The 9,782-nt window shown below is 43.4% G+C and overlaps 1 protein-coding gene across 4 annotated transcripts in view; it reads right to left on the bottom strand.

Annotated features, from left to right (window-relative positions):
• Nucleotides 1-9,782, bottom strand: part of GEMIN5 (gem nuclear organelle associated protein 5) — a 50,809-nt gene that overhangs the window by 4,786 nt on the left and 36,241 nt on the right. For all 4 annotated transcript variants that reach the window (XM_005672598.3, XM_005672599.3, XM_005672600.3 and 1 more), the window contains exons 22-27: nt 7,833-7,952; nt 7,117-7,327; nt 5,142-5,396; nt 3,335-3,497; nt 2,210-2,714; nt 286-382 (exon numbers count right to left, since the gene is read on the bottom strand). In XM_005672598.3, the coding sequence (XP_005672655.1) occupies nt 286-382; nt 2,210-2,714; nt 3,335-3,497; nt 5,142-5,396; nt 7,117-7,327; nt 7,833-7,952 (1,351 nt within the window). The remainder of the gene's footprint in view (nt 1-285; nt 383-2,209; nt 2,715-3,334; nt 3,498-5,141; nt 5,397-7,116; nt 7,328-7,832; nt 7,953-9,782) is intronic.

Genomic DNA, 9,782 nt, shown 5'->3' with positions numbered 1-9,782 from the left:
AGGAACCATGAGGTTGCGGGTTCGATCCCTGGCCTTGCTCAGTGGGTTAAGGATCTGGTGTTGCAGTGAGCTGTGGCGTAGGTTGCAGACGCGGCTCAGATCCTGCATGGCTGTGGCTGTGGCTGGTGGCTACAGCTCCGATTGGACCCCTAGCCTGGGAACCTCCATATGCCATGGGAGTGGCCCAAAAAATGGCAAAAAGACAAAAAAAAAAAAAAGAATTTGGTGTCGCCAACTAATACAAAAATATAATGTTTTACCAAATGAACTGCCATTAAATCTTACCTTAATACTCTCAGGAAACTTAGCTATTCTCTCATTCGCCTCCGTAAGCCTTTTGGTTAATTCAGGCAGAGAAACTGGCTCATTTTTTTCTTCTTTCCTAGTAACAACAACAACAACAGTAACAGTAAAGTGCATGTCATATGTCTTGCCCCACATGACTTTTAATTCTGTTATCCTGTAAACAAAATTACTTTGTCCTCTGGGTCTTTATCTCATCTTTATAAAGGCCAAGAGAAGAGAATTTAACCTGACATAATATCCCATTTTCAGAATGCAGTACTGTTGCTCACCACTGTCCAAGCCCCCACTTCTCAGACACAGAGCTCCAATAAATACAAAGGACCTTCAGGAGATTCCATCTGCAGCCAAGTGCAGAGAGCCTGGATCTCTCTGGGGAATGGGTTAGAAAGAGCTGGGATTCCTACCCGTGGGGTGTGTGGATTCATGTTTTTTTCTCGGAAGAGCATGTTAAGCTTCTCAAAGAGGCCCTCTGATCCCAAGGTTAAGAGCTGCTGGGTTAGAGAACTCTGTAGTTTCTCTTGCTACCAGAAACAAACCTAAAGTGTTGCCTAGAGCATGAGAGGCCAGTGGCATAGTAACTCAAAATTGTGACTTAAGATTTCAGCTGGAGTATTTTTAGAGCAAAAAACGTAATTTTACTTTTTATTTATTTATTTTTTTAAATTTTATTTATTTATTTATTTATTTATTTTTGCCATTTCTTGGGCCGCTCCCACGGCATATGGAGGTTCCCAGGCTAGGGGTCTAATCGGAGCTGTAGCCACTGGCCTACACCAGAGCCACAGCAACGCGGGATCTGAGCCGCGTCTGCAACCTACACCACAGCTCACGGCAACGCCAGATCGTTAACCCACGGAGCAACGCCAGGGATTGAACCCGCAACCTCATGGTTCCTAGTCGGATTCGTTAACCACTGCGCCACGACGGGAACTCCAATTTTACTTTTTAAAAGTTAGTAATAATAGCTTTAAGTTTATTGGCTGTACTAGTTACTATGTATTTTAGGCTCTGTGCTGGGCGGGGGGGGGACATAATCAAGGTAAAAGTCACTCAGCCCACCAACCAACCAGTAATTGTTAATCACTGCAAATGCCCTTACCCGAGTGCCCTGTGATAACACAAATGGACTTTAAGGTGACTGGTGATCATCCCCCTGGTTCCTGTTTTTTCCCCTCCTATCCGGCTCCTATCTTCAATGGAAGGGTGATTGCTGCAGGATGCTACAGCAGTCTGATCACCTGGGATTTTTCACAGCCAAGTGTGTAGTTTTGTATACTACTCTTTCTGTGTATTTTTTGGGACAGTACCAAACAATTGAAAAACAATGTTTTCATTAATGATGCAATAATGGAACTCCCCATTTTACATGACTGAATTTTTTTGTGGTTTTTTTGGGAAAGAAAGCATGATGCTTTTATTTATTATAATGATTTTTATTTTTTCCATTATAGCTGGTTTAAAGTGTTCTGCCAATTTTCTACTGTCTAGCAAGGTGACCCATTCACACACACATGTATACATTCTTTTTTCTCACGTTATCATGCTCCATCATGACTGAATTTTTTTGATTTTGGGGGGAATCAACTTACTGCACAAAGGGAGAGTTTTGTTGCACTGTTGTTATTAATAATATATATGATTTTGTTTAATTTTTAAATCAAGCAAGGTTGGAGTTGGTACTCCCTGCATGGATGAGGGAACTAAAGCTCAGAGACATTTAGATATTATTAAGACTCTTGGCTTGAGGTCACTGAGTGGGGCCAGGACTGGAGCTCACATGTGACGCCAAAGCCTGTGCCTTAGGGAACATTTTGTGGTGCTTCCAAATGACCTGATCAGTCTCATCAAGTACTACATGGGAATCCAGCAGGGAATTTCCGTCTTATACTGAATCAGTACTTACCTCTGGCTCTGAGGGCTAGAGAGGGACTCTTCTGCTTCCTGTTCAGGTTCATTCTTATCAGGGCCACTGGCTGTGGATTTACAGAGCTGACTCTTCTGGTGCTGGCGGATCATTTCTGCCAGGGTCTCCTGGACTTCAGCAATGGTTCTCTGTGAGTTCTGGAGACTGGCATGCTTTTCTGAAATGAGCTCCTTACAAGTGTTCAGCATTTGCTCACCTTCTTCTGTGAGTGTCACATCTGGTTCTGGAGTCTTGCTTGGCTCTGGCTGGGAAGCTTTGGGGTCAGTTTCTTCAGGGCTGACATTGTCCACCTGTTGGCTCTGCTCAACAGAGGTTGTCCTTCTGTGAACAGCCCTTATCCAGATGCTAGATTCGGGGCAAGGCCTGGAGAGAGACCACCAGAATTCATACAGACGTCCATAAATAAAAAAGGCCTCCAAACTTTTGAAAGCTGGTGTGGTCGGGGACTCTTGGTCACTCAGTCTGTCTCTTAGGTGGTCACAGCCTAGAAGAAGAAAAAGATTGAGGGTTGTGCATTTCTTTATCTGCCAGAAATGTGGCCTCCTGCCCACATGTTTCCTGTTATCCAAGATGCAAATTAGATCCTGGGAAAAAGAACAGCAGTGATCTATGCAGGGGACCATATGTCTTCTACTAAAAGCCAACCAGAGCTCAATACTTCCTGGCCTAAGACACTGTTCTCACTACACCAGGCCATTCAAAGCATGATAGGGAAAGTATGCCATCTGTCCTACTGAAGGGTCTGGTGGGGAAAGGTCTTACCCCACCATGTCCCTGGAAAACCACAATGCTTTATTTAGTTCAGTGACTAATTATGCAGCTTAAGGAATGTCTTCTCCCTTCTTACTAACTTGTGAGCACATTGCTATTTCTCCCTCTCTCTAGCTGTGTGTAGGAAAGTGTATAGGAGGCAGTACGTAGGTAGGTAGGACCAGGTGAAGGAAAACAGCTCAGTCATTCTGCCTACCTCTAGGAGTTTGGGTAAGGGAATTCACACTTTCTACTAAATGACATAATAGCCCATCTGTCTGTCAATGACCTGTGTACACCTGGTGCCACACCACTGGTGGTGGGTGTGTACCAGCAGAGGTGGGGGTCTTTTACCCTCGGGAAGAAAGGCTGAGTGCACTTCCTGCATGATGGTGAAGTTGCCCGAATCGTAGCTCTGCATCACAGCCCGAAGCAGTCCTTCCACAGCCATGTCCCAGGAGGCCAACTGCTGGCTCAGCACTGCCAAGGTTAGGTCATGGCAAATGTGAAGCAGGAGCTGGAAAGAGGAGCCAGAGTCTCAGTTAAACATCCTCCCACAGCAAGCACTGGGATGACACCAGAAATGTTCCTATTAACTGCATGTGGGAAGAAGTACACACAGTCCACAGTTAAGAAAGGTGTTCCTGTGTTCACCATCCATTTTTGCTTCCTCATCTGAAAATTTTATATTTAGTTGCACAGCAACATACACTGTCTGGTGTTAAAAAGTCTGTTCGTGCTAAGAAAATGCCTTAATATTTGTATTTAATTAAAACAGTTTCTGGTTCTAAAAGCTGTAATTAAAAAAATTCTGGTGTGTAATTAAGAAAATTTATCAGGTTTTAAGTGTGCAACTTGATGAGTTCTGACAAATATATATATACTATATATATATACATCCATGTGGTAGTTATCAAGACAGGTTATCAAAATCAAGACGTAGAACATTTTCACTGTAAAATACTCCTATGCGCCCCTTTGTAGTCGACCCCCTCCCCAGCCCCTGAAAACAACTCATCTAGTTTTTGCCAGTATCATTTTGTTTTTTCTAGAATTCATTTGAAATAAGAATGGAACAGTGGAGTATATAGTCTTTTGTGACTTGGTTCTTTGATTTATCATAATGCTTTCAAGATTCACTGATATTACTTCTGCATTAGAAATTTGTTCTTTTTATTGTTGGATAGTATAGTTTAACACTGTATGGCTACACTGTAGTTTGTATATCTATTCACTAGCTGATGGCCATTTGGGGTTGCTTCTATTTGGCTATTGTGAACTAAGCTGCTATGAACATTTTTGTACAAGTCTGTGTAGACACCTGAGTTCACTTCTTTTGGTGAACTATCTAGACAGTGGGGTTGCTGGGTCATCATGCACATGGATGCTTAATTCTAAGAAACTGCCACACTGTTTTCCAAAGTGCTGTACCATCTGAGGACATCTCATTCCTCAAAAACATGAGTGTTCTCTCATCAAAAGAAAAACTGGGTAAACTGAGGTTGTCTTCATAGGATGGGTATAGGAGCTATAATGAATCAACCTATTCTCTGTGCAAAAACATGGACAAGTTTTACAGACAGGGGTCACATAAACAAGCCACATAATAATGCACATGGTCTGACGCAAGGGCTGTTTTTGGTAAGCCAGGGAAAGGGAACGAAACTGGGCAAGGGAACATGAGGGACTTCAAGCTGATTTTGTTTCTTTTACCAAAGACAAAAAGAATATACAAAACAAAACTAAAAAACTCCATGAAGCAAAAATGACAAAATGTGAACATCTGTTAATTCTAATTGATAGGTACTTATTCATTGTATTCCTCTTCATTTTTAGACTTTTTTTTTTTTTTCTTTTAAAAGGGAATACAGCTCTAAGACTAACTTCCAAAATAAAGGGTTTTAATTAGTCTGAAGGGATCTCTCCAAGGTTTCTTGGGCTTGCCTTAGTTTTTTTTTTTTTTATTTTTTATTTTCCCACTGTACAGCAAGGGGGTCAGGTTATCCTTACATGTATACATTGCAATTACAGTTTTTCCCCCAGTTTTTTTTTTTTGTAGAATGCAAACTGGCATTTTACATGTTGCCTTGTTGTACTAGACGTGGATTAAAGAAGTCTTACTCCTGAGAGGTTAGTATCAAAAGCTCACGTGCAGGGGTACCTGTTTGGAGGGGGTGTTATTGGTAGCAGATGGGTACTTGATATTTTGCAGCTGCTGAAGGGCTGCCTGGTACTGCTCTGGGGAGTCGAGGCTGAAGGCGCTCTTCCATACTGCGGTCACCCTTTCCACGAAGCACCCTTCGCTGCCCGAGGGCCAAGCATTGTAAGAGGAGGAGGCGCTTTTGCCCTCCGAAAGCTGCTTTTCCTCTAGCTGCTTGGACAGCAGCTCCAGAAGGCAGAACACCAATCTCTGACCCTGGAACCAACAACAAAGGAGAGGAACTGTCAGGCAGGGAAGTGCTCAGTTATCTGGAGATTTCTCCAGTCTCTCAGTCTCCCTCTTTGCATTTGAGCAACCACAGACAATTTTTCCAGATGCCTTTTGAAAGATTCCTACCCAGAGCCCTTGGAGCTTAAGCAACCATATTTACAACATGAAATCCCAACTATAGCCCTATTCACCGAAACTTAAGCCACATGCAGCCCAGCTACCTACGACTTGTGGCCCAGTTTGAGCCAAGAGGGGGTGGACTCATCCAGTTTTTTCCCCTTGCCCAAACCTCAGATTAAGGAATACAGAAGTTAAAGCTTAACAGGCAGAAGGTGCTGGAACAGACAAGTTGTGTAGCTCTAAGGGCCGGGGCAGTGGTTAGGGGCCATGTCCAAGGAGGTTTAACCGAGGGAGTCAACTAGAAGAGAACAAAAGCAGAGAAAAGGCCTGGAGAAATACTTATTTTTACTGGATTTTCAGTTGCCATGAGATTCCTTGTGTACCCCCATAATATTTTCTCAGTTAAGCTTGGGAAGGTCTTTGTTCTTATAGCCAAAACAGCCCTTAGCAGAACAATGTTTAGCATAAACTTAGGTTTTTTTGCTTTATTAAGGTTGCCATTTTAGGGGAGAAAAAAAAGAAGTGCCAAATAACCACTCTGGAAACTTTTTTTTGTTATGGTTATCTCTCTAAATTTGGTCACTTTATAAATAATATACTAACCGACACTATCCTTTGAGGGTGTTCTACTTTTACCTCCATTTTTTATTTTGCAGTTCCCAGAAAGCTACGCCTCGCCTAACATTTTTCTTGGGTAAGGAATATTCAGCTAGGAACTCGGGTCTTTAGGCTGAGTACTGAAGGGAAAGAGGAACTGAAGAAATTCACATATTGCCTGACAAGCAAAGCTGTCTAAAATGGACCAGATGTTTACATGTTTTAAAAACTAGGTGAGGGAGTTCCCATCGTGGCGCAGTGGTTAACGAATCCGACTAGGAACCATGAGGTTGCGGGTTCGATCCCTGCCCTTGCCCCGTGGGTTAACGATCCGGCGTTGCCGTGAGCTGTGGTGTAGATTGCAGACACGTCTTGGATCCCGAGTTGTTGTGGCTCTGGCGTAGGCTGGCAGCTACAGCTCCGATTAGACCCCTAGCCTGGGAACCCTCCCATATGCCGCGGGAGCGGCCCAAGAAATGGCAAAAAGACAAAAAAAAAACCTAGATGAGTGTGCTGATGCTTTTAAAACAATCTGAATTTTGATGTGTCAAAAAGGACAGTGGTTATTTAAGTTACTCATTTTTAACCAGATGGAACAGAATACTTAACACAATGGTTTGATTTCCCCCAATTCGTTACAGCTTACAGTTGAAGAGGGCTGCTTTGGGCAGAGCACCAGCCAGCCTCTCTCTTCACTGATGTGCTGATGACATCAATGACGGGAGGCCAGACTGCCAGCCCAGAGAGGCTGAGCTGCTAAGCAATGGCGATACCTTTCAGGGACCACATTATCCCTTTCTCTGAGTCGGGTAAGGGAGAAGCCACAGTTCTTAAAGGGGCGCTGCATGGCCAGGACTTGCTGGACGCTTCTGGGGATAGCTGCCAAATTGGTACAGCTTGTCCAATTGGGTAATTCACTCAGACTCTGACTAGAAAAGGACTTGGGGCTCTTCCCTCTTAAAAGCAGGAGAGGCAGTAACAGACTGACCTTGAGACTTTCGTGGAGCTGCAGGGCTTCCTGGGCTCCCACCCAGTTCCTGGCCATAAGCAGCTCTTGGGCACATCTGAGAGCCAGGGAAGCAGACAACTCACTCTCTCCTACGATGGAAGCCAACTCTGCAGCGGTTCTAAGTGATGCCGCGTCCCCCTTTTTGGCCAAGACTTTGGCTGCGTCATAAGCCGAAGTGGCCCCTAAATAGCTGAAATACAAAAGAAAACTCAAGCCAAGGGTCATAGACAGATCTCTTACTCCTGCTTCATAGCGGGTTGAATCATTTCTTTCTGTCCACTTTGCTAGCGTGCTTTGCCGTGGTCCCGGTTGTGGCACTGCCTGTGGCTGTCCCTGTGAAGCCTGAGGCCAGCGCAGAAGGGAATGAGGCAGCATAATACAGGTTAAGGAGATAAAAGAAACCTCAACAGTTGCCAAGTTGAGCATAAGCAAAGAAGTCATTCCCTCTCATTTTCCACACTTAATGATAGAAGACATCCCCAAAGAAAGGTGTAATTTCTTGGACAGTTATGGTCATTTATATAAATGCCAAGTAGGTAGACCTTGATGAGTCTTATGAAGCTGGGTTTAACACACATATGCTTTTTAATTTGCTGGTCACCTTACCCCACCTCTAAACTCCTCGCTTCCATTCTTGTCCTGCTCTCTGTGGAACCTCTTCTTTTTGGGCGCCCTCCTCTTTGCCTCAGACTTACCATTTGGCTGCTAAGGCATAATGACCGTCTTTTTCTAGGATGGCTCCCCAGCTGAGGTACAGGTCTCTCAGGATTGGGTCCTCTGGGCGCAGCCGGGCCTTGGCAATGGCAATGGCCTCCCTAGAGGCAAGAATAGGCAATTAGCCAATCTGAAAAGGCTCCTCTGTAAGAGACCCTCAGAAGGGCTGCAGGGCAGGATAAACTGTCTCTTTTATGTTGTCTGTCTTGTTCTAATTTCCCATAAAAAACAGTATTCCTGTATTGAACGGCAGGTTAAAACCATGTGCTGCATTCGGTTTTTTCCTAGGTCAGCAGTTCTTAAAAGTGTGGTCTGTGGATTCCTGGGCATCCCGAAGGCCCTTTTAGGAGGTTCATGAGGTCAAAACTATTTCCATAATAATGTCAAGAGGTTATTTGCTATTTCTTATTTGTACTGATAATGCAAAAGCAATGGTTGGTAAACTGCTGGCATCTGAGCAAGAATCCAGATAGTGGCCCCTGTAGTTAAGGTACATGGCCTTGATAAAACAGGAAAAAAACTTCACTGAATCCTGTGTATCCTGTTAATATTCCGTGTGACAAAATGGGAAGAACATTTTGTGTTCTTTGCTGCATTCCAGAGTACGATGCTTAGTTCTACAAAAAACTTGTACAAATTGTGAGCTGAACTAGTTGCTTTTTTTTGTTGTTGTTGTTGAAACCTTATTACTGCTTGAAAGAAATAACAAATGATAGTTATTCAGCGTTGAGTATTTGGCAGATGTTTTCTCGAAAATGAACAAAGTCTGTCATTTCATGGAAAGCAACCAACTGTACTGTTGCCAATGAAAAAATCTGAGCTTTTAAGTGAAAACTTGAATGTTAGGGAACTTGTGTCTGCCACTGTGAGCTTGAAAGCATCCCCAAAATTAAGATTTTTCTGATGAAGTAATAAGGAATGTGATTTGGGGGAATATTTTTAACAAAATATGTTAGCATTTGGAGGATCTATATAACTCAGTGAACTACTATTTTCCAAATGACATACAACCTCTGAGTTGCAGCAACATAAATCTGTAGCTGGAAGAAGTGCTTTAGACTAAGGTGATTTAGAGCAGTATTTAAGAAGTACATATTTTGAGACCTCCACTTCCAGCCATGATTGACTGATAACTAGTACCAGACTTGTCTTCCTGTCACAAAATTAAAACACTGGGCAAAAGACACTGGACACCAGGCAGCACAGGACTGTCATCCTGGAAAGAAGGAAACAAATGCTCTAAGCCCAGTCATGGCCCTGGCCCTGCCTAAAGCCATTTTCCTAGGGGGAACCCCAGCAGAGCCTCAGTGGTCAGAGCTGCGGGGAGATGAAGCAATTGGAATTTGTGGGGCAAGATCCTAGGAAGAAGCCACCCAGAGAAAGAACTCCACAACCATGCTTATGGATCTTGTTGAGTCTTTGGTTTAAACACAAAGCAGTGCATGTGTTGGAAAGTCCTGAAGGCTGGATAAAGAATAATCAGGGAATGTGATTAGCTGAATAATTCCCAGAGCTCATTCAGGGCTTGGAGACATCAGTTTTGACCAGCCAGACATTTGAGTTCAGATTTGTTGGATTACACAAGGCATTTGGGAAAGACACCATAAGGGGAGCAGTTTAAGGATACAGTGTTGTCACTGCGTGGCTCTGGTTATAGCTGTGGTGTGGGTTTGATTCTTGGCCTGGGAACTTCCACATACCTCAGGCATGGGCAAAAAAAAAAAAACCCCAAAACAAAAAACAAAACAGCAGAAGGTAGGAGGGCAAACTAATTCTAGAATATAGATTTCTCTCAAGTTGTCCTAGGAAAACTTAAAGACAGCCAGAAAACACCAAGCTGATCTGCAGGGAACTTTACTGCTTGCCGAAACAAGAGTCCTGCATTTTCTAAAGACAACAGGCCCAAACAGCATAAACAAAAAGAAAATCTC

The sequence above is a fragment of the Sus scrofa genome, chromosome 16 (genome assembly GCF_000003025.6).
Source record: "Sus scrofa isolate TJ Tabasco breed Duroc chromosome 16, Sscrofa11.1, whole genome shotgun sequence".
Lineage (NCBI taxonomy): Eukaryota > Metazoa > Chordata > Mammalia > Artiodactyla > Suidae > Sus > Sus scrofa.
The sequence above is the reverse complement of the archived record's forward strand: the minus strand, read 5'-3'. Positions and strand labels throughout refer to the sequence as shown.